Here is a 24,939-nt window from a genome sequence, read left to right on the forward strand (position 1 = left end):
AGACTCAGTTAAAATAGTGCCTATGAAGTGCTTGGCATGGTGCCTGCCTCCCGATCTCATAACAGATACTCAGATAAGAGTTGCTTTCATCATTATCAGACCCAGCCTGAGGGTTATTAATTAAAAAAACAAATATTCATAAATGGGTCTAGTGAAAAGCCCAGATAGCCTCTCAATGACTTAATAAACAGATCACTTTATGGCTAAAAGGAAGCAATGGTCCTAATTCAGGAGATGGCATGTACTGGAGTCATTGACTAATCAAGTTAGCGACAGTCAGATTGTGGTGCTTAAACCACAGTTGCCTGGCCCTGGGCTGACTCTGGAGGCAGGCAGGAGAATGCAGCCCTGATGCCAGAAGCAACTCACCTGCAAGGACTCCTTTGAAAAATGCTGTTCCTTTGTGATCACACTGGGTATGTGCTCACGACAGGATTGAGACAGCAAAGGCAAGTCCCTGCATTCTGGTCCTTGTCCCGCCACCTCCCATCTGTTCATGAATAATTCTTCTTGTTTTGTTTTAGCTTCTAAGAAGATCTACTGTCGATGTAGGAAAATCTATGGCGTGACTCCTGCGGGCAAGCACAGCGGGGTGGAAGAGCATCACTACCACTCTGGCCAAGCGTTCAGTCATAAAGGCAAGTATTTGGTGGTTCGGTTTCATTTATGTGACCAGCCAGTGCCAAATTGAGAGAAAAGTGGAATAAATTACTCAGTTCAGTGTATTTGTTAAATACAGTTCAGTAAAGAGAAACTGTCGATTCAGCGGTGAGTTACAAATACCTACTTGGCTGGGACCATCACTTGTTAACTTTGGAGCTCGCTGGCCCCAGACCTGTCTGGTTGTGACAACCCTTCTGCCTTTTTGTGACCGCAAGTCAGTCAGGTACCTCCTGATCACAGCTGCTTTCCGCAGGCCAGTATTACAATAATTTGTTTGCTGACAGCTTCCGTTCCTTGCCCCATCCCCACCACCCCCCGCCTCGTGTGAGTGAAGAGAAATGCTCGAGTCCTTGCCCCGCCAGCCCCCGGGGTTTCTCCAGCACAGTACATTCCCTGCGGTCACGCACATGGTGTTTTTTGTTTTTTTTGCTACTCAAACCAGAAAACCTGGGCGGCGTCATCATCATCGTCATCTCCCTTTGGTGCCCCTTTCAGCTCAGCAGGTACTTGTCCCATTTGTTCTACTTCAAGAATGTCTCCAGAACCTGGTCTTCCCCACCTGTCTTGCCCCCACCGGGGCCGCACCACCCTCGTCTCTGCCCTGACCTACTGCAGCGCCCTCCGTGGCTCGCTCCCCGCTGCCTCCTTTCCTCTCTCTGCCTGTGCCCCTCCCCTGTCTGTTTCTCACCTAAGAATAATTTTTAAATCAGTTTTGTTTACATCACTCCCCTGCTTTGTCAATCCTGCCAAATCTGGGCTCTGCCCCCCTATCTTGTACCCCTTACTGTAGTTACCTTCATACCACACTGGCCACCTTTCTGGAGTCTTCTTCCCTCCTGTCCCCTCTCCTTTTCACATGGCTGTTCTTTCTCATCCTTGAGGTCTGTGCTTAAATGTGACCCCTGCAGGGTTCTTTCCCAACTACACTCTGTAAAATATGTCCTCCCTCTTCCACCGCAGTGCCCCATCACTGCCTTTGTAATGATGTAGTCATTTATCTGTCATCTCCAAAAGACGGTGAGCTTTTGGAGGGACTGTCCATCTTTTTTGCTCCCTGCTGTCTGCCCAGCCCTTAGCAGGGTACCTAACACATAAATGCTGTCAATGTCTGTTGGATTAGGTCGGGGAGCACATGAATTAGGTATGTAGATACAGACATCAATAGAACGATACTGTAATAAATGCTATGAAGATAATAAAGCAGGGCAGAGGAACTGAGAGGAACAGTGGATACAATGAAATTACAGGATAAATTCATGAACAAATAATGCAGTAAAGCAAATCAGACAGGTTTTACCTGAGTGTTTAAAGCATGGAGGGCTTCGTTGTAGAGGGAGGGAGGGGTGTGAATTTGAAAAGAGAAGAAAAAGAGAAAGACACTGAAGAAGAATGAGAGTAGCAGACTGACCCCGGTGTGGAGTAGGTAGACCACACAGCATGACGAACAGAACGTGACTTTGGAGCCAGCAGACCTGAGATTCTGGGCTGTCTCACCAGTTCCTTTCTCTGAGACCTTGAACAAGTTTCTTAAGCTGTCTGAGCTTTTGTTTCCACATTCATAGAATGAGCTTTGTGTGGCAATTTAGTGAGCTGATGTGTCCAATTCCTGGCTTATAGCAGATGCTCTGATAATACTGGTTCTCTGCCACCCTTTTTCATCACAGGAGAAGGTAAGATACGAGATGTTGAGGGAGGATGAGTTACTAGAAGGTTGGTTAAGTGGGACCCTTCAGCGCCAGCCTGAGAAATTTGTACTTGGTTAGTAACCACAAGTGAAGCATTTGAGGAAAGTGATATAATGAAAATGTGCTTGAGGAAGATTAATCTGACCACATTTTCTAGAAAAACTGGTGCAGAAACCCCTATAGGCAGAGGGATTTATAGGGAACGGTTGGGAGAAGGTCACCTGGGGCCAGAGGGAAGAAGGGCTTGGGACGGATGAGGTGCAGATGAGATGGCAGGTGCAAGTGAGATTGAAAAAAAAGATGGGGGTGGGGGGAGAAGGCATGGGATGACTGCCATGAAGATGTGCAAAGCGTCTGGCCAAGGAAGTGGAAGAGGAGGGTGTCGGGATTTTGGAGGTCCAGCCAAGGTTGGAGACCACATCTATGCTGTGGTCTCGGTAGACGGAACTCTGTGATGTGTCTTGTGTCAGATCAACAACTCAGATCCAGGAAGGGAGAAGGTGGTGGTTGGAGCCAGTCATCCAGAGGCTCCAGCACAGAGACCAGGTCTGGGAGCAGGAGAAGCTTTTGAGACAATGGTTGAGGTAGAGTTAAAGCAGGATGAAGAAGTGACACCAGGAGGGGAGCTGAGGGACCAGGACAAATGATCAGGGAGGTAAGGGAGAAAGGCATTAAGGACATTGGCAATTAAAAGTCACCTTCGGAGTGTAAGCTCTGAGAACTCTGCTTCTGGGAGTCGGGTTTTTCCTGTTTGTTATGAAATATCTAGAACAGCAGCTATGCTGTTTTTGACTTTACATCAGATCACTTGCATGGTACAGCCTTAAAGGTCTTTGAGGGTATGATGCTCTGGGAGTCAGTTACTCTGTCTTGTCAAGCTTGCTTGTGATTTTTAATTTTCTGTGTGGTTTGCAGTCCGTGGTGGCTTAGAAGCACGGTACAGCTGTTGCGAAGGTGTCCTTGGGTTACCCGGGTGTCAGGTCGCCAAGGTAAGGCTGGTCACCCAGAATGCTGCTTGTTTCAGAGCCAGAGTTGTTGCGTCCAGCACAGAACTTGGCTTGGGGATCAATAAGCACTTGATATAATTAATACACTTAATTTTCAGTTGATGAAATTTTTATGAGCTTAATTGCTCTTGCAAAAACATACAGTAACTTATTTGACGATATTTGTTTCAGCTTCATGTTCGTGACCAAAGAGAAAACCTAGAGGGCTTTGTGAAGACTTTTGTTAAGTTTCCACCCTCTGATGGGAATCACAGCGTATTTGCTGTGAATTGCGAGGTGGTACGTTGGCTGTATATTTTACCTTATTTATACATGTGTAGGGAACATCCCCAGACTTTCTCTCTCAATCACGCATAGCTCTGCAGTGTCGTTCACACATTTTCAGATGAAGCACCTGAAGGTGAAAAGAGTTAAGTGACTGATGGAGTTCTTACGTTTAGTGATGGAGCCAGGAATTGGTCCACTGGTCCTCTTTTTATTACCTATTAATTTTTCTTTATATATAACCAGTGGTTATCCTGCTCATCAAATTGCTGACGTTATATGGGTGGAAAATGTTATGAATACTACTGTTATCCCCCAAATCAGCATAAAAGCTTTAATAAGTTTTTAAAAGCTATTGTTTATAGAGACAGTGAAGTATTCGTAGGGGGTTATCTTTCATGTGAGAATCAATACTAATTGATTGTAGGGGAAAAACAGAACTTGGGAGTCATGAGACCTGGGAAGCTCCAGTGCTTACCAGGCAAGTCTCCTGGATGCTCTAAGCTGTAAATTACAGGGTTGATAATAACTCCACAGTCGTGATAAGAATCAGATACACTAATATGTGGAAAAGTGCTCTGTATATGTCACACATCATGTGAACAGTCATCTTTGACAAAACATTAAATATTCTCTGGTGTATTTGGAAACCAGATTTGTGGAGTTTAATTATTATAAATATAGAAGGGAAGTGCTCAGTCTTCAAGTTTAGATCTTTACTTGCAAACAGTGAAAGCTGCCTCTGGCTTAGAAATCAGGTATCATTGCCGTTTTGTCGTCTATGGAGCCATGTTTATGTAACTATAGTATGCGTTTTTTTCATTCAGCAAGGTTTATAACAGCATATGGTATCTACTAGCAAACAAACACGGTGATAGAGAACAGAGTGGTGGTTACTGGAGGGCAAAATGGGTAACAGAGGTCAACTGTACGGTGATGGATGGAAACTAAATTTTTGGTGATGAAGCATGCTATAGTGTATGTAGAAGTCAAAATACAATGTTGTACACATGAAGCTTACATGCTCTAAATCAGTGATACCTCAGTAAAAATAAAATTAAGTTTAAAATTCAGTTCCTCATTCATACTAGCCATATTTCAAATACTCAATAGCCACATGTGGCTAGTGGTACCATATTAGACAGGATAGAAATAGAACATTTCATCCTGACAGAAGGTTCTGTTGGATAGCACAGGTCTCTAATGGAAACAATTGTAAAGCCAACACCAAGAAAATGAAATTATTTTATTAGCAGAAATAGTAGTAACATTAAGGAGAAATTGAAGCTTGGAACATCTTTTACATGACTGTCAGTTCCACTGACTGGCTTCTGTTAGCAAAACTGAATGATAGGATTAAATTATATATTCTAGATAGAAATACTCCTTTAAGATGTCCAAGATGTTAAAAGCAAATGTTTGCTATGATATATAAATTTGATACCTGTCTTTATAGTGCTATACAGCCAAAGGTTTGGAACTTACTCGAGTGACAGTGGTTGACCCCAGCCTCCAGGTGGTCTATGACACCTTTGTGAAACCAGATGAGGAAGTCATTAACTATAACACTAGGTATGCGTTATACAAAGGGATCTGCTTTTGAGACTGCAGAACATTCAACTTGTAGTTTGAGTTTTAGCCTAGGTACTTTTATTGGAGTCAAGAGCATGAGTTACACTAGTTTCTGTAATTCATTTATTCAAAAATATTCATATTCTGTCGAGTACCTCACTAAAATTATGCAGACACTGGCTAGATAAAAATTTCTGTAATCCAGTGGACATGTCGCTGGGTATACATAGCTATGATACGGCGTGCAGAAAACTGGTTCAGTGCAAATTCTATCTTATTAAAAAGTATGACATGCTTCTGATCCAAATTCAGTGATAACTTTTGATGGTATAGATGTGCCTTTAATTTTTAAAAAGCTCATCTGAAACACTCAATAATATCATCAATCAATTAAATTGGGTTTCCTAAAGGCATATAGGCCATATAACATAATATATTTATATATTTATTTAAATATAAAATAGAAGGCACTTATCTAATTCTAGAATGAAAATGTTTTCAGTTTTCTTTAATATCCAAAGGTACTTAAATGACTTACATATACTTATATAAACAAATAAGTTGATACACACATATATGTATTGTATATATTATAGTATATAGTTTCTAGTATTATAATATTTATATATTATATACAATATATATGTGTATGTCCATAATTTTGGAAAACAATAAATCAAGGTGGTCAAATGAATTAAAACTTGTAATGATAAATTTTGAGAATAATTATAGTGAATTCTGCTAACAAGCATTTTTAACCTAAGTTCCCTCATAGTTCATAAAAATGGGTCGTATACATAAAAACTCATTAAAAGTTGCTGTTACCAGAAAATGTTACTAAATGTTTTTAACTACTTAACTAAATTGTAATTGATAAAACTCGGATTATGCAGAGATGATAGTTCGAGAAGGAACTTCGTGAACTTGTCATAATGTCTCCACACCCCCAGCCTTACCTTATTGATCCAAATTATAAATTTTACTAGGTTATATCATTATAACCTAGTAAAGGGGTAGTTGACAGTCATACATTAAGATCTGTGTTCTGTTCAGCAAATGTTTGTCACATTGAGTCAGTAATGTGTTCCAGCTACAGCTGATAAAATCTACTGAGCTGCATTCTTATGTGCATTATGTCTTATTGGGGTAGGTTTTCTGGCGTGGTTGTTGAAGATGACTTACAGAACACTGAAACCTCAGTCCTCGACATGCAGGCCTTCTTATTGAACCTGTTCAGCGCTGGCACTGAATCGGACACAGCTTCGAGCATAGTCTCTACATTCTTAAGGTAAAGAGAGGCTTATACTATTACAGAATTCTGTATGTTAATACGGTGCTCATTATCACTGTGTGTCACTGATGCTTGATTGGCCCTTTGAGACAAGAGAAAGGAGACAAGAATCACTGTCTGTGCTGATGACTTTGCCTGTTGTAAACCAGAAGCTGTGTGAGATAGCTAAAATTTGGCTAGTCAACATCAGAAAGTCCATCATCAGTTGTGATAAAACCAAAATCTTTATTTTGACATTGTTTTTGATCGTTGTCTTTAATATTCAGATGGGAAAGACTAAGTTTATCTACTAGGCTATTTTAGTCATGTACTTGGAGATACTTCCTCACATTAAGTCAAATGGCTCAGACCAAATGGCATGTTTATTTGTCTTGGCATGAGACTTGAACATCTCCCGCTTTATAGGCACCAGGTTAAAGTGATCTGTTCTTGGCTCCATGTTCTAGAACAGGAGTCAGCACACACTGGCCCATGTCAGCCACCTGTTTTTGCAAATATTTTCATTGGATCAGAGCCACCATACCCACTGATGTATGTATTTTCTATAACTGCTTTCCCACTACAATGGCATTGTTGGGTTATAACAGACAGTTTGGCCTGCAAGCCTAAAATGTTACAATTTGGCATTTGAAGAGTTTGGTGGCCACCCCTGTTCTAGAACAGTGCTTTGCAACAGAACACTCCATTCTATATTTTCACTATCCAGTATGGTAGACACTAGCCATATGTGGCTGTTGGGCATTTAAAGTGTGTCTAATGTGACTGAGAAAATGATTTTTTAATTTTGTTAACTTAAATTTAAATAGCCCTCTGTGGTTGGTGGCTACCACATTGCATGGCACAGCTCTAGAACTCTGGGGACCTTACTAAATGTTTGAGCTGCCTCCAGGATAGGACTTACCTTCCTGCAGGGAAGGGCTAGTTCCTCTTTAGTGCAAGGATACAAGTAAGGCCATTTAATTTTTATAAGTGAATGTCCGCCTCTTTCTGTGTTAAGCTGGTATTCATAGTGTAGATATTTGTTTCAAACAGCACTGTTGTCTCTGTGTGTGACAGATAAAACTAGAATGTGCTTCCACCCAGACCCCATGCAGGTGTGGGAGAAGAGAGTCGGGGAACTAAGTTTTCTGGAAGAAAGGTCTTCACAAGGTCCTCAGCCTCTGAGACATCACCCCTCAAACTCAGTCTCCCTCCATGACTTTCCTATAGGATCCATTCTATTTCACCTGGTTCCCTGAGCAGAAAACTTCAAATCGTCGCATTCCTTTATTCCTTGTGATCAGTCTGTCCAGATTTTCATAGATTTTTCTATTTTTCTATTTCTATCATCACTATTTTATTTGCTTAACACTCAGAAGCCAGTGCCTAGGAGCTGGCTGACTCATTAAGTGAGAATGTAAAGTGTTAATGGACATGGCGTAGTCGGTGCTGGACATTAAATTTCCAATCCCTCTCTTCTCCTCAGTCTTTAAATGACTCTTGTCCTGAGGCGAATCTTCTGCGGTGCTTTTTCAAAATACAGCTCTTCTAACAAGGAATCCAAACTGGGACCTGACAGCCCAGGCTCTCGGTTATGGGAGGCCTCGCCCCCATATCCACCCTGTTGTGTTTCTTGCTTTGCTAAACCTCAGTGGAAATGGACTCACCTTCTTCCATGTGTAAGCACAGGGCATTTGGATCTAGATGGGACTAATCCTCGTCCACGCTCCCTCCCCAGAGACAGACAAACCACTGAAATGGGACTTGCGCTGGACTGAGGTGTGTCCCCCTTCACTGAGTCACAGGGTGGGAGGAACCTGGCTCACCCTTCACTGCCCACTGCACCCCTCACCCCCGTAATTTTTGGAACCTCTCTGAACTCACGCTGCCCCCTGGTGGTGCTCTTTGGGTAGGAAAGTGGACCTGGAAGTCAGCCTGCTTAAATTTGATTTCTTTCTACTGTACTAACTCAGCTTAGCCAACTTTCTTAACGTCTCAAAACCTCAGCTTCTTTGGCTATAAAAATGGCCAATAAAATACCTACCTCATTAGGTTGCCCTGCGAGTTGTGGTGAGAGAATCCAGGTGAAGTGCTCAGTGACTGGCCTGTCGTGACTGCTCGTGTTACTTGCTTGTGCAGCAGAGTTACTGCTGCTCCAGTTACTGTCGCGGCCGTCGGTATCCTTATTCTGTGCCAAGAGCTTCTAAAGCATTTTTCTCTTTCATTTGACAGTTAATTCATACATCAGTTGCAGACACGACAGTTACGTTTCCTCATCGGCTAGGCTTGCCTCACAAAAGATCCCTGAGGAGCCTGGTGGCTGACTCCCTGCCCAGTCATTCAGGAGGACAGTAAGTGCCTGCTCGTTCCTGACAGACAGCAGGATCCTAAGTCTGACTTGAGTGCATAAATCGGGAGGCTCATGGTGAAGGTCCACTGTTTGAAATGCTTCCCTGGGGGTTCTCTCCCAAGGTAGCGAATCCTAAAGCATCTGACTAAGTAAAAACCATTTCCTGTCCACTGCCTGGTATAGTCTGAGATGTTCCACAGGCATCAAAACAGCAGTGAAGCTGAGAATGGTGACATCATTGTTCAGCAAGTTGCCTGGCCTTTAAATTCATGCATCAAACTTCGGTCGGTGTGGAGATCTAATTTCACTAGAAATTTTGCTGTGTGCCTCTTCGCATATGTGATTTTCATGAAACCTAATGAGATTGTAAAATCAAATGAGTCCAAGTCATCTTACCCAGGGTAAATAGTGTAGGTTGCATTAGAAAATGTACAGTTCAAATGAATAGATTCATTATGCATGTGCTTGCTCTGTACCAGATTAATGTATCTTCCTCCCAGGACTTTTCCTCTTTTTGGTTTTTTTGATGAAAAATACCCAACATTAAACAAGTTACTCCAGTACAACAAGTCCAGCCACCAACTACCCTGTTAGTGACGTTGCCGGATGCACGAGATACGTGTCTGGCTTGGACTGGAGGTTACTTACTCTTTACATTCATGCTTACCCATACCGGCCCCTCTTTTGCACAAGATAGAAAAGAAAGTTAATTTTGAGCATGTTAAAATTATGTTATGATTCTACTGTTTCTACAGATGCTTCTCTGATCACGTCATTTACTGTGCAAAATACATATTTTACCTTAGGTCTCTCTCGTTTCAGTCTCTGTTACACACTAACCAACATCATCTTGCAAAGGATCTTTAATTGACTTTATCTGCTGTGGTCAAAATATTCATATCTTAAATTCCCACAAAATTCTATTGTAAAATTTGTAACGTGTTCTCTTGAAACCAATCTTGAACCAGGGACGTAAAAATATTTCACCGAACAACAAAAAATACCCAGTGTGAAACAAAATCTTCTAAAAGTGATAGAATACCCCAGTTCTCTCAGAATAACACAAAGAGAGAAACACAGAATGTTACATACCATTTTAGAAGTGCGGACTGTATGACTTTTCTTAATCTTGGGCATCATTTATTATTTTCACCAGAACAGTAGGCTTGATATCTTGGGTAAATGCCATCTACTTTTTAAAAGCATGTAATCTTGTATCTAAGGCTCCCTTTGTCTAGCGAGGTGTACTGCGTTCTCTAGCATCCTTTATTTCTGGCTTCTTGTCAGATCTGTCACATTGTGTGGTATCTCCCTGGAAAAGAGGCACCTGGAGAAGGTACTGATGTTCTGCCCAATCATAGCAACGTAGTGACCATGTGACTGAGGACCGGCTACATAGGGAAAGGGAGATGTTTGTGCCTCTAGATTTATGTGAAACCTTTCTAAAGCAACCCAGAGGGGTTGTTCTAGGTGTGAAATAATATCTTAAGTGGCCGGTGCTGATTTTGTTAAAACTCAAGACTTCATTTTGAGACCACCCGTGGGTAACATCGCAGATAGACTTGTCTGTGTCTAACATGTTAGTTTATATTCTATACTGTTTGGAGGTCACAGTTCAAGTGAAAATGCAGCCACCTGCATGGAACTGGTCCTCTGGAAGGTGAAAGATGACCTGAAAGGAAAGAAGTAACCACTTGCTTGAGAATATCGTTTCTGTGTAGGGAGGGTAGTTATCGAGAATATCTTAAGCTGCTGCATGGCTTCAGTGAGTTCTCGGCCTCCACTGCTGGCAGTAGAGTTTGCTCTACAATAACATAAGGTTTCTTGACACTTTCAAAGAGAAGAGGAGAAGGAAAAGCACTGTTGAGGTTTATTTATTACATTTTAAAGGTTCAGTTTCCCCAGTGATTTTCAAAGTTGTGACTGGTAGGTAGAGGCGGGAAGGCATTAGGCTGTTTGGAATTTGACTCATCTTTGTGGGCAGTGGGCCGATGACTGTGGAAGGTGCTTTAAAGTTGAAGTCATGGGTCCATGACTTTCACAAAGGTTGTTTCTCAGGTTACTTCAATTTCTTTTTCTCTGAATACCTAGAACCATTATACTGCTTGGAGTTAAAAACATTACCTAACAAGATTGTAACAGTTTCCGTTAGACATAGAAGTAGAGGTTTTCCTCACAAAATATGTGGAAGTGACTGTACACTTTCCAGTGTGCTCTGTTAACATAAAAGTTGTGGTTATTTGGCTGTTGCATAACGTGTCTTTATTCTGGCTGCTGTGCTGTTACTTGATGCTGATTCACATCAACAACTCACCAATTTTTTTTTTTTTTTAAGGAAGTGTCCTAGAGATCTTAACACTAAATTCGTATCTCCATACCCAGTGCTGGGGTTGTCATTCTTGTAAGCAGTTCTTTCTTTCTTAATTGCTTTTTGATAATGTGAAAACTGGCCTGTGGAGATGACATGACTTGATTCAGTTTGACTGCTTACCTTTGAATAAGTATGATTCTTGAATACTAAGATTAACCAATCGTATGGCCCCTGTGCCAGGAGTGAATCTGTGGCCGTCTGACAGTGGATGGTGAGGATGTGCCCTCAGTCAGCTCACCTCGGCTTGGCTGCCTTGGCATTTTAAATTTACAAGTAAATCTTAAGTATCACTGAATACCTTGTTCTTGCTTCAAGTACTTCCTTAGTCATCTGTCTTATCCTTGACGTGAAGTAAATTCGTAATGATGTAAATTTATCTTAGAGTCAAGAAAGTCAAGCTGTTATATAAAAAGCAGCCGTTATTGTGCATTCCAAAGCCACATGCAGAATTTGAAGACATTTGCATTTTCAGATCATCCTGTTCTTGTTTGGTTCCATGTACATGCAAACCAAGAATTGTCAGGAGTATTTCCACAACATTTGGGTAAAAAGCAAAAAGGAACTGTTACATACATATATGGACCTATTTTCGGTGTCTCTTCATTCTAGTGTCTACTTAGTTGATGATTAAGGAAATGGTGGCAGCAGTCCTGGTTTTGCTGTGTCTCCAATGAGTATGTTGTGAACAAAGAGCATCTGGGACAAAGACAGTTTCCTGGTCCGTTTCTGATGCATAAAGTCGAGCAGATGGCGGAAGCATGGCACTGGCTGTGGTATGTTGAAACATTAACATTGCAACACAATTTAAAGGGATTCCAGTTCTAAGCCCTCAGTTCACATTGGAACATTACCCAGGGTGCAAGAAAACAGATTAGACAGTAGAACACTTCCGAAAGACACTTCTAATCTTGTGAGCTTGAGCTACGTCTGGTGGAATATATCTATCGACTACTCTCACTACATATTACTGACAAGTTAGAGGATGATAATTTAAAGTGTTTTTCTTTAATTTTAAAAAACTTGGCAATACCTATGAGACGCATTCCCAGACAGAAAGTGGGTAGGCAAGACATTTATTGACTTACTATATATGATCTCAGTGCACCATGTGCCTACAATCAATATAAATGGTAAACTCACAACGGGTCAAAACTAAGACTTTTTACAATGTGCAATACAGGTAGAGATGTTAATTTGATATGCGAAATACCACATGTCTCCCAAATACAACTCCAAGCTTCCTATTTTAATTTCTCAATAAACAAATCCATGTTATCAGAGAAACTAAACCTAAATCCTATGAATTTATCAAACATATTTATACTTCTGTAAAAGTTCTTAGGCTTCTAGGAAGTGAGATTTAAGTCTGTTTTTCAGTGTTCGCATTCTAGACTGACTTGTGAGCTCTGGAAACAAGATAAAGTTGTCAAATTACCGCAGGAAAGTGAGGGAGAAAATTTAGAGATAGAAAAGAAATTCACTTTGGTGGACATTTAAGTGGCTTAAATCCATGTCCTGTTAGAACTCACACATTTCCCATGCTTTTCTCACCTGCTGTCAGGGTCAGGTTTATTAACACTATTTTCTTCTACACAGCACAACATCTTACAGCATTCAGTACACAGGTAAATATCAGAACTGTCTAGGACAATAAGGAGTTACGCACTACACTATCTGTACTCACACCTGGAAAGTCTACATTTTTAGAAAAATATATTATTGTATATGAAACCACAAACAGGGATTCTGATTCTGGCACATTCTTACTCAAAACAGTCCTATATATACAGTCCTACCAGAGTCAGAGTGTACTAAAGATTGACACATAGGGCTCTTAAGCTGAAAGTCCCAGACAGATGGCAATATATACACACATCCATATTCTCTGCTACCTCTTGACGGAGGCTTGCTTACTTGGTATCAAGACATCAAGGGTCTCATGCTGGTGAAGGAGAAACAGAATGTACAGATGGTCTGTCCTAGGCTGCTTCTTCAGCAGAACAGTCGATTCCTGCGTAGGTAAACTTCTCATAAAGCGTGGTATTCACGTAGGTCTAGAAGACAAGAGTGGTTCAGAGAAACAGGCTGCCTTGCCTTGGTCCTGCCTCCGCTGGGGGTAGTTACAGTCCTACTCCCATTTCCTTGGCGTGTTTCAACTCAACTACAGATACTTGGGGGATATATTTCTGTCCTCAATCCCTGCATTGTATTTGACAGCTTTCTTCCTGAAAAGCATTCCTGGACTTCTACAAGTAAGATTGCTTCCTCTCACTTTCCTGTCTCCTGGCTTCTCTTTCTCATTCTCTCACTGTTCCCTCCTGACATACGCCACGTCCTCGAAGCCCCGCCCCTGACTGTTTCTCAGCTTCACACCTGCTGCCGCCTCTTGTGTGATCTCACCCACATTGCTCAGGTGTGATGACTTCCAAAATCTATTTCCCTAACCTAGATTTATCTTTTGAACCTCAGATCTCTATAGCCAACTAGAAATTTTTGCAGAATTTCTGACCCTCCCCATAGTAACCTGGAGACCATGCTCTGCTGTTTACCTGCTGTTTGTCCCAGGGCAAGTCACCTTCACCCCTGAGTCTGTTTCTTCATCTATAAAACTGAGAGGTCAGGGTGTATGACTGCCAAGATTTAAGATTCCTTCTAGCTCAAATAAGCAGTTCTGTATGTTTTTCTAATGTGTGACTGTATCTTATACAGAAATCTTACCTACTACCAAATTGTAGATTCCTTAAAGTCGGGGGCCACATCTTTTATGTCCTTATAAAACCTAGGGTGGTGCCCAGAAGAATGTGTTGACTTTTATCAATTATCATATTAACCACAATGGGCACATGAGGAATTCCAAAGAAAGAACCTTTGCTTTGAACTCTGTACTCACCTTCCGTTCTTCTAACATCCTGTTTAAGGACACCAATATCTGGGCAAATGAAGGCCTTTCATAAGGCTTCTCCCGCCAGCACTGTCTCATGAGGTCATACCTTTGTAAACAAAGAGTGAAAGGGTTAAGTTATGACTGTGCTTCACTCCTGGGCACAGCTGGGTGGAGAGAGTCACCCAGCGCACAGTCATAACACTCAGCCAGCAGAAGACAAGACCACTGCACCGAGGAAGTTTCTGTGAGGCCTCCACCTCCCCATCCAAGTCCCCTTCTCCCAGTAGCTCCAGCACCTATGGTGGGTACCATTCCCACAGGATCGTGGTCTCGGCTCTTCTGATCATCTGAAAGGAAGTGAGTTTTGGGTCTAGGACAGCATAGCCCTCAGACTACCCCACCTCTCAAAATTTAAGTGTTTCATTTAAAAAGAATGGTTCCATACTCAAGTTTGCAAATTGTACCTAATGCATCTCCCGCTTAGGGACTGGTACAATAAAAATCTTCAGAAGTCATTCCATTAAAAACAAACAAAAAACCTTTTAAACCAGATTTAACATGGAAGCTTCCCAAACATAACTGGCCCCGGACCTTTCCCCTCATGTCACTTACTGACATCTTGCACGTTCCCTGAGCATAGTCTAGGAAGCACTGGTCTGAGACAGCTGGGGCCAGAACTACTTACATTAGTAAGATGGGTTTCCTGGGATCCACCCTAGACCTACAGCAGCATCATGTCTGGGAGGGGGGCTCAAGATGTCACATGCTGAACAAATGCCTCGGGGGAACCTCTTGTGCACAGAAGGCCCTCAAGCCTTGGCCTGGGGTGTTAGAGATTCTAGAACAGTTTGTACTGAGAAGTTTCATAATGGCTGAAAATATCACTCCTGAGGGAAGGAATCTCAAAAGGTGGAATTATAGGAACTTGGTCCAGTGATGGTTCAAAGTACATCCAGCTTTTCCCAGGATAGTCTAGGTCTATAATCTTGTACCAGGAATATAATAGCATTCATTTTCACTCTTAGAAGTGGCTCGGTTTGGACTATGAATCATCCGCTCAGCCTAGAGCCTCATACTCTTTAAATCCTGCCAGGTAGGCAGCATGTACATCAGCTAGTTCTGGGAATGGCCATCTCACTGAGGTTAACCAGTTTTTCCCTCCGAATAATTCTTACTCCTGGAAAAAAATCCTTCCAGGAGCAAGATTTTATAAAGAAAATTCTATATCTTCCTCAATGTACCAGCTCTGAAATCTCTATCCCCAGAGTTAGTCTTAAAGCTTCATACATTTATTCAGGGATAACTTCATGAATTTATGCAGATCTTTCCTGCATTTGTTGCCCTGTCTCATTTCAACTGTAAGGGTCAACCAAGAATCTTACCTTAAATTCCTCCTGGATTTCTCCTGGAAAGCTCTCATCCTGTGTCCATTGCACAACAGTCTTAGTTTCAAGAACCCCCTTGTTTCTGGCTATCTAGGATCTCCGTGTGTGTGTGTGTGTGTACATGCAGGTAAACATCTATGTGTATGTATCAGATAACTCCTCCATTAGAGTCAGTCTGAGAAACTGGCAGGGAAGGTTAAGCTAAAATGGCCCTCAGTGAGGCCCGACTTACACCTCGTCGTCACAGTTCAGGGGCTTCTCCAGTCTGTAGCCCTGGGGCAGCTTCTCATAGAGTTCCGCACACGTCATCCCACAGTAAGGGGTGCCACCTGGAAGACAGAAAACAGTGCACCCTAAGACTGGGAGAAAGATGGGGAGTGTCAAGGGGTGATGGGCACCCACCGCACGTTGAAGCTGGACTTAGGCTACAGACCGCACTGCAGTGCGGCCGCTCCTTCAGTGCAGAGATGCACCCGAGGCCCCTTACTTCCTCTTCCCAAGGCTGTCTACACACGGCAGGTTTGCTGCACCAATGGGACGCCTCTTTTCCCTAATTGGAAGTCTTTATGTTATGCAATTCCTATTTTATTTGTTGCAGTCACTGTCCCAATTTTTATTATAAAAGCAATACATGTTAAACGGGAAATAGCAAAAAGAAAAACTTTTTTTACCCTTCTGTGCAGTCCTTCCAATTTTTTTAAATGTGTAATATTTATAAAACAGATTATAGTGTACATGAAATGGTTTGTGACATGCATACTTTCATATGCGATTACATAAAAGACCTTTGAAAATGTGACTTTTCATAGCAGCATAATTTACCATTTTCAAGTTGTAGAAGTAAACGTGTGATGACTTTGCCATCAGTGCACGAGCAGAGACTACTTCTAATAAAGTTCATGGCCACCAGGTTATTAATATTAAGTATGACATTAGACACTGGGCTTTCAGAAAGAGAACCATGGAAATAAACACACTCATACATAGAAACCTGTAAGGTTCTTTTTCCCAGTGGCATCTGGTGGCACTGTGCACAAATGCTGCCCGTGGAAGGACACAGTGAAGGAGCCCGGGAGGACCCATTCCCTTTGCCTGGAGTCTTACCTGGCAGGTAACCATGGATACTCACCTAAGCTAACAATCTCCCAAAGTAACACTCCATAGGACCACCTGCAGAAGGACAAAAGAAATCAGTCCTCAGCAAACATGTTGGTCAGTTTTCTGCCCCAAAAGCCAGGGTGACGGACCCTTTGTCAGAAAAGGAAAAGTTAAATGTCTGCTTCCCAGAATAGGGCCCTGCACACAGCATGTGTTTATCTCCTCTTTGGCCAACAGAAGGATTACGACAGGGAAACAGCGTTAGCTCCCCAGAGCCCCCCATCACTTGAGGGAGAGATTGCGAGGTGGGACTATGATGAGATTCTAAGCTGGATAGATCTGAGTCATATCCCACCTCTGCCCTCTGATACTCGAGTGACCTGGGACAAGTTACTGAAACTCTTGAGGCCTCGTAGTGTATTCTTCCAAAAGTTAGGACACCAACATCTGCCTCAAAGTTATGCAGAGACGACGTGAGACAATATATAAAGGCACACCGAGACGACACTGTAGTCCCCAGACCCCTCCCTCCCACCGTCAGGTAGAAGCAAACCCCCCTGGAAGAGTCACCTCAGCTCTCTGGGCCTCAGATTTTCCTCTCCATCCCAACCCCTCATTCCACTGCCAACCTGAGACTTGTCACCCAGGCTGCAAGCAGAGATGGTCCCCACTGTCTGGTCTGCCTTCTGTCCCTGCCACCTGTGACCCCCAGCAGCTGTTCGGGGCCACCTTCTGTGACTGAGGTCCTGTGTGCTGAGGTCAGTCTGGAAGTGGAGCCACGGGAGGGCCAGTACCCACCTTGCTCCCCTGGGGATGAAGGGGTCACCACCTGCAGTCTCTCCTGGGCTTGTGGATTAGCTTAGCTCTGCAGAGGGATATAATATTCCTGCTTCTCTTTAAAACCTCGGTCCAATGTCTATTTTTCTGAGAAAAAAAAAAATCCCTCAGCCATGAGAGGCTTACTTACACGTCACTGTTGGTTGTGTACACGCTGTAATTTAGTGACTCGATCGCCATCCAGCGCACGGGGAGCCTTCCCTGGAGAGAACAAAGTGAGATGTCTCTTAGGTGGGACAGGGCCCCCTCCCAAGGCTCGCAGCTGGCCCACGTCCAGTCCACAGGAGGGTCCACGCACAGAAGGGATGGCATTTGTGCGTGTCCTACCCACAAGTGTGCTTTCAAATTCAAAGATCTACAAATAGTGTAAGTCCCACTCACCTCAAGGGGTCCCTACAACAGTTTAATATAAAGAAAAATAATACTGCGCTGGAGGAGGGATAAATTAGGAATTTGGGATTTGCAGACACACATTACTACATATAAAATAGATAAACAATAAGGTCCTACTGTATAGCACAGGGAACTATATTCAATATCTTGCAATAACCTATAATGATAAAGAATGTGAAAAAGAACATTTATATGTGTAACTGAATCACTTTGTTGTACACCAGAAACTAACACAACTGGTAAATCAACTATACTGCAATAAAAAAAGAAAAATAATGATATGTGTTCACGTGTGTGTGTCATTGTGGGTGTCCATTCGGTAATAGTTCATTTATTCACTTTGTGGCTCTCAGAGGCACTCAGAGGTTTGAAAGGAGAGACAGGCAGAGAAACTGAAAATTAAACTGGAGTGTGGAAAAGGCTAAGTTGGTGTGAGGAGACCAAGTGTGGCTGGAGGAGTTGGTGGCAGATTTCCCGGAGCAGGGGACATAGGAACTGGGTTCTCTAAGATGGGTGAGTGCCCTCTGAAGGATAGGGGAGAAAAGAGCATTTCAGGCCAGAGGGAAGAGGGTGCAGCTATATGAGTAGAGGAGTTAATGCCTCTACCCTATGCCACTTACACTGGATTTGGAGACGAGGAGAGCCCCTGACCCACCCTCTGGGTGCCAGTACCTGACTCCCTCCAGGGAGTCTGCATTTCTTGGCTTATTGAGTCTAGGCTGGGAAAAATTAGACGTGGAGTGGACAATGTGAAGTTTGACTTCTGAGTTCTAGTCTTAGTTTCCTCAAATTCTGTTCGAATTTGGGCTCCCTTCCTCTCCAACCCACCCCAGGAATATATGAACCCGACTGAGAGAGGGACCCCTCCCTCCCAGGGATCTGTCCAGACTCTTAACATTAGCCAGTGGGTGGAGGCAAAATCAGGAGTATTGAGAGGACCTTTCTCAGTCCCCCTCAAAACCAGAGCAGACAATCCCAGACCACCTTCCATGAGACCAGCCCTGGCCCATGTCCCAAGGAGTATTCCCGAACATGCAATTTTCTCCCAATTCTTTGCTAATTGGCAGTATTTTGAAGCTCTTTCTGACCATAAATCCTAAATGGTTGTCCTGTACTTGAAGGTTCAAGCATAAAAGCATCCTTCCTCACACCTCCACCTTCACTGTTCTCCTCGACGTCCATGCCCCGCCCCCTTCTCTCTCTCTCCACCGCACCCCCATGTCCCACCCATTATTCTCTCTTCTCCTTCATGGCTAACGAATGGAAAGAGTTTCTACATTTTCTGTTTTGGCTTTGCTCTCATTTACTTCCATCCCACTGGCTTCTGACCTCACACCTCCTAATTCCTGATTTCTATGTGCACTTTTTCATTGTTTTCTTATTTGACCTCTAGTGGCTCTACCCACTTGTGTCTGTCCCTATCGCTATCAACTTGGCTCAGGCCACCATCACCTCCCGCCTAATGTTAACCACTTCTCCCCGATCTCCTGCCTCTTAGTTTCCCTCCCTAATCACCTGTTCACTCGCTACCATCAGAACAGTCAGTCTAAATGGCAAACCCAACCATATAGCTCCTTTCCTTAAAATTCTTTAATAGCCGTATTGTCCACAAGATCCCAAATCCTTACCTGAGTCCCCAAATGCTTAGCTGGCATCCAAAGCTCTCGAAGACCTTATCTCCACCTCCTCCTCCAACCTTGAATTTTTACTCTCCCTCTTTTCTGCATCACACTCCAACTGTATTGAATTACTTAATCCCCAAAGGTTCCATGCTGCCTTTTGCCTCTCATTTTTTATACATACAGCATCTACCAGCTCATCCACTGCATTCTCACATCTCCAATATCCACTTAACATTTCCTGTATGTTCAGTGTGCTTCCTGTGCGTTCCCATGGCGCCTGTACTTTCTTCACTCTCAGCCCTTTTTGACCCTTACAACTGTTCATTATGTGTCTGTGAGCTCTTTGCAGGAGAAGACTGTGTCTGAATTGTATTATCCCAAAACCTAGCACAACATTGTAGTTGAAACATTGTAGTAATAAGCCATGGATACACGACTGGATGTTGCTAAAAACCCCAAATCGCGTAAGTACATTTGTTTGCAACACATTGAGTTAGAATCGCCTGGGGGACTTGAAAAACAAACAAAAAAACCTGCTACAGGAGCCCCTCCCAAGAATAATTGAATTAGATTATCTAAGCAGCATTTGTATTTTTTTTTTAAAGTTCTCCAGATGATTCTGAGGCACCATGAGAGATGAAAATCTCTGATTTAAATAGGCCACAGAGGGTAGCCACTCTGCCCTCTGGTGGTGTCTTGCCACACTGCACCCATCTTGCAGGGAGCTTGCTTCTCTCCCATTCCTTCTTTTCTTCCCCTGCCCTCACCCTGTTCCTTTCCTCCCCAGAACCCATGCTGCCACTGAACACTTTAACCTTCCACAGGGAGGTAGACTTGAGCCCCAACCAGTGCTCTGCCCCTCTAAGCATTCTTCCTAAGCTCCCCAAGATACAGAAATCCCTGCCCTTTAAGAAATGCCAAACAATCCAAACTTAGCCTTGGGGAACCAAGAAAAGCATCCAAATAAAATGTGTGGATCATGGGGCTAAGCTGTGTTAATTTCTCCTCCCCCTCATCTGGGGCACCACATCCCCCAAACATCAGAGTGAAGGAAGGAGAGGGATTTTGTGATGGAGATAAGAGATTCCTGGTAGCCCAGGAGGAGTGGGGAGAGCTGGAGTAGATGGTTGAGCAGTGGGTCCTGCTTCTTTAAGACCAGCCCAGCTCCTTCCCAGAGAAGTCTTCTATGAGCAGGGAAAATCTTAAAAGCTTATGGGAAAAAAATGTATGGCCTAGAAAGCAGCCCTCAGAGGCACCTATGGGCTTCCAAGAGTGTTACGATTGTAAGTATCCAAGTCCAGGCAGCACGGTGGTCTCTAAGAACCAAAGGAGACCCACTTCAAACCCCTATCAAAAAAGGGAGTGGAAAGTACCAAAATGGTTAAGTTCACTGTGATTATAACTATGTAACAGTGTGTATGCTTACGGAAGGTAGTAAGTAAAAAATAACTAAGTAGTGTCAAGCGAGTAAACTGTGGGTCATTTCCTTTTCAAAACATTCTTGAATTTTGTTTCTGTGTTATCTTGTCAGTAAATAAATATATTGAAGGGAGAGGCAACCTGAGTTTGAGGATAAATCCAGAAAACTGAGCCTTGCTAGGAGGCAATTTGGTCCCCATAAAAGTAACAGGACCCTTCATATCTTAGGAGAACTGGAGGCACCCCAGGAAAGTTGAGCCCAGGTAGTGTTTATCCCGTCTAGCTAAGGCCAGTGGAGTGGACCTCTGCAACAGGTGCCAAGACTACAGGGTGTGCCACCTCGAGGCCCTGCCTTGCCCACCTGCTCAGGGAAAGCACAGGGTGGTGGCATGTTGTCAGCACAGCACGAAGGTCTGGGGATGTAGCATTTCCAGGACTGTATGATTCCAGGGTGGACAACAATAGCAAAATGAGTCCAGCTTCTCTCTTCTTCTAACACTGTGCTGAGGTTCTCACAGGATCTTGTACTTAGAGACAAAATATTACTGCTTGGAAGACTTGGCAGCATCAGGCAAAAGTGGACTGGGTTGGGGCTTGAAGAGTGAACAGAGAACCTTCGCCGAAGGCAGAAATTTTACAAAATCTTCTGCCTTTAGAAGTTACGAGTTTTTCTCTAGAGCATCCTTCTGATTTTGGAACCTCATTCACTGATATCCTTGATTTTTTGAAAAGTATGTCTCCCCCCGCCCCTTTGTTAGCTGTGCATGGGAGAGGTTTCTGAGTGAGACACCCAGGGGTCTGGGCTGGATGCAGACCCGAGTCCCTGCAGCACTAGGTCTTCACGTTCAATTGTTTGGCCACATGACAGAACCTTCTTCATTGGTAAACATGGGCCCTCCAGTCATTTTAGGAATCAAAATTTAGAAAGGATGTTTGCCGGGTCCCTGATACCTACCCAGGGAAATGGTAAGATGCCTCAGGCATCACAGAATGATGGAAATCTAAGAGAAGCAACATGGTGGAGGGAGGGGTGCCCTGGAAGGGATCTTATCAGCATCTGTTCTGAACTTACCATTGTCTTTTTCACATATACTTCTTGACCCCGGGACAATCCAAAATCGGCTATTTTGGCTACATAGTTTTCACCAACTAAAATGTTCCTGGCAGCCAGATCCCTGTGAATAAACTGAAATTTTTAAAAACACATTATGTATTTTTAGCATTGTATTTGCTTTTTCACCTCATTTTGTTAGCACAAAGCCTAGAGGCAAGAACTTTGGGGAAAAGAGAAGAAAGGATATGAAAAGGGGTTTTAAAAGTCACCAGAATCCAGTTCAGTTAGTGGATTCTGCCAAATGACCCACATGTCTTTGGAGGAGCATTTCAGTAAGAAAAACCAGGTCATGAAATCTTCCAGTTGCCACAAAAGGCCTTTGTGGTTTTGCATTATTTGGAGCCAACTGAAGCTCAGATCGGCGAAGGCACCTCACCAAATACAAAGAATGAAATCCACTAGATAAATGTATGGTCAGTGTTGGGCATTAACTTCACTATACATAGATGGAACATTAACAAAGAGATTAAAGTTGGGGAGATTGTAAGAAGGAATGAAGGAAGAGAGGTTGACTGAAAAAAAAAAAAAGAAAGTACCCAGTTATCTAAACTCTCATTCTAGAGAGAATTCCCGAGGAAAGATGTCCAAGGTAAGGTCCTCAGAACAAACCTGTTTTTGGCTCAAGTAGTCCATACCCCGGGCCACATCTGCTGCGAAATGGAGAAGCTGCTGGGAGGACAGCGTGGAGGCGGTGCTGTTGGCGATGGCGAACGCTGGGTCAGTCTCCAGCACTCGGCTCTTGCGCAGGAAGTCCAGGAGGTTTCCGTGCGGGGCATACTCGATGGCCAGGTACAGGTAGCCTGTGGGGCAAGGGAGAGGGCACCACCTTTTCAGTTGCCCTAGACTACTGGGAAATTTCTGAAACGTTCTATGGTCCTCAAGAATTGCTCATAAAACTCCGTCTTATCTAAAAGTAACACATCTAGTGCAACCAGCCTTGGTAATGCTGGGGACAGGAGGAAGACACTTGACATCCTCCTGCAATACTTAAAGGGCACCATGCCTGCACTCCTACCAAATGTGGACTAACATCGAGAACTTCCCGAGCGCATTCACCTACGCCATAACAAGAGTAGGATGAAATCAAAGCATCTGCTTCCAGAGGAAATCAAAAAGCTAGTCCACATCATCTTTATTCCAGTCTGCATCTAGCTTTTCTTGGTATTTTTTTAAAAAATCAAAAGACAATGATGAAACATATATAGCAGAAGGGCCCACAGCAGCTAACTTTCTCTCTCTCCTGCCTTCTGCTCCTCCCTAAAATCCGTGCTCAAGTCACCATATGGTTGGTTAGGTCGTTGGTCAGCAGCGTTTAGTGTCAGAGATTGCATTTCTCTTACAGAAACCAGGAAACTCAACCTTTTACGAAAAAAATAAAGCGACTAGTTCATAGAAGAAATTATGATCCATTGCCTGATTTTTATTCCAAATGGCTTTCTTTTCTTTTTCAATAAAATGTAATCTGCTTTGATAAAAATACTGACCTTTAGAGCCAATGAAAAGTAAAGTGGTTTTACTGTCTTTTAAAGGTGAATTATTTGGTATACTTTTTTTAAAATGTTGAATAAATTTAAATTTCAGAGATATTCTAAGAAAATGAAATTCTCTTTAAAAAAAAATCTAGCACTGAATCCTGTTGTATTATAAGGAAAGGTATACTTCAATTCTGGTATGAATGTGCTTTCTCCTTCTTTACTGAATTATGAACTTTAAGAGCCAACCAATAATGTGATGATTGAGCAAAATTTTTAAAGATATATATTTTCCTGTTGTTGCTGGATTTTTTTTTAAACTTTCATTTACTGCTTGCTGTCTCATGCTGATTACTGTTCTCAGGAAATAGCTCAAAAATAAATGTCATTACTTCAGTATTTAACCTATGAGACATGATCTGGCTTTCAGAATTACACCCTTATTGGATCACAGAATGATATATTGTTTGAAGTACCAGTATTTTTAGTTTAATAAATTGAGGAAAAGGAAGTAGTCTCTTTCCCATTGTTGGTGTTTGTGCTACAAAGTCAACAAGAGGTTGTCAAGTTTGTAAATAATTACTGTGTGGAGCTTTTTTGTTGGAGCAAACTTTTCCATGAGAAATTAAGATAAAGCATAGATTTAGAACTGCAAACCCAGGTAGCATGCAGAGGTAAGCCCAGAGATTTTTTTTTGTTACCCACTCATTCACAGTTTATCACACACATTACAACAGAAAGTACTCAATACGTGTATTTGCATTAATAATATAAGTTGAACTTTAAGAGTATATGTGACATAGGGTAGTTGTAAAGCTTCAAGGTATTTCTATAGGGCACTGTTTTGGATAAAAACGAGGTACTATTAGATATAAATTTATTATTGTTATTTTAACCTAAGCATCATCAGTGGTTTCACATTACAGTAGATTATTGGCACTCACAGATCTAATATTCAGAATATCAGTTACTTGGGTTTGGAGGGAAAATGAAAAGGTAGGTGACTAAGAACTACCAATGTACTTCCCTCTTGCTGGTGCCGAGTCCCCCTAGTGGTAGCTGAGAAAACCTCTGGATTAGCAACGATGGGAGCATGCAGGAGCTGGGATATCTTTGGGCAGTGATGGCTGAACCACCTCAGAGGCCAAATGATTCAGCCTTGGGACCTACCTCCAAAAAGTTGCCAAACATCCCATATTAATGGGACCAGACATTCAGATTAAAACTACAACTTTAAAAACTGGATAACATTCTTAGATTATTATCTTTCCTAATTTCAATATGGAATGTGCCTGTTTAAAAAAAATCTGGCAGGAAAGACAGGAAAAGAGCATCTTACCACGATGTTCACACGCTCCCAAGAGATTGATGATGTTTGGGTGGTGTCCAAGTTTACAAAGAACCTCCAGTTCCCCCGCAAAGTCCCTGTGGTCGTCTTTGGAAGCATATTCTGGGAAGAAAGTCAAGAGTCGTGATCCCTTTCTGTTATGCCTCTTCAGAAACAACCGTCCCCTCTTGCTCCCCAGAACCTTC

At 42.7% G+C, this 24,939-nt stretch overlaps 2 protein-coding genes across 5 annotated transcripts in view; one reads left to right on the forward strand and one right to left on the reverse strand.

The window, feature by feature from the left end:
- The first annotated feature begins 494 nt into the window (after positions 1-494).
- Positions 495-24,939, forward strand: part of LOC116152590 (RNA exonuclease 1 homolog) — a 35,666-nt gene continuing 11,221 nt past the window's right edge. Inside the window, exons 1-7 of one of the 3 annotated variants that reach the window (XM_064490153.1) lie at positions 495-638; positions 3,264-3,337; positions 3,527-3,634; positions 5,076-5,191; positions 6,342-6,479; positions 8,694-8,812; positions 11,792-11,943. In XM_064490153.1, coding sequence (XP_064346223.1) covers positions 497-638; positions 3,264-3,337; positions 3,527-3,634; positions 5,076-5,191; positions 6,342-6,479; positions 8,694-8,697 — 582 coding nt within the window. In that variant the 5' untranslated portion in view covers positions 495-496 and the 3' untranslated portion in view covers positions 8,698-8,812; positions 11,792-11,943. Of the gene's footprint in view, positions 639-3,263; positions 3,338-3,526; positions 3,635-5,075; positions 5,192-6,341; positions 6,480-8,693; positions 11,956-24,939 lie in introns of those variants that run through there. The other 2 variants (XM_064490152.1, XM_031449600.2) reach the window with 2 other exon arrangements.
- Positions 12,240-24,939, reverse strand: part of TEK (TEK receptor tyrosine kinase) — a 90,750-nt gene continuing 78,050 nt past the window's right edge. For both annotated transcript variants that reach the window (XM_031449587.2, XM_010985500.3), the window contains exons 16-23: positions 24,746-24,856; positions 22,544-22,734; positions 21,893-22,006; positions 17,517-17,587; positions 16,581-16,621; positions 15,684-15,780; positions 14,073-14,172; positions 12,240-13,236 (exon numbers count right to left, since the gene is read on the reverse strand). In XM_031449587.2, coding sequence (XP_031305447.1) covers positions 13,162-13,236; positions 14,073-14,172; positions 15,684-15,780; positions 16,581-16,621; positions 17,517-17,587; positions 21,893-22,006; positions 22,544-22,734; positions 24,746-24,856 — 800 coding nt within the window. In that variant the 3' untranslated portion in view covers positions 12,240-13,161. The remainder of the gene's footprint in view (positions 13,237-14,072; positions 14,173-15,683; positions 15,781-16,580; positions 16,622-17,516; positions 17,588-21,892; positions 22,007-22,543; positions 22,735-24,745; positions 24,857-24,939) is intronic.

Source organism: Camelus dromedarius, chromosome 10 (assembly GCF_036321535.1).
Source record: "Camelus dromedarius isolate mCamDro1 chromosome 10, mCamDro1.pat, whole genome shotgun sequence".
Lineage (NCBI taxonomy): Eukaryota > Metazoa > Chordata > Mammalia > Artiodactyla > Camelidae > Camelus > Camelus dromedarius.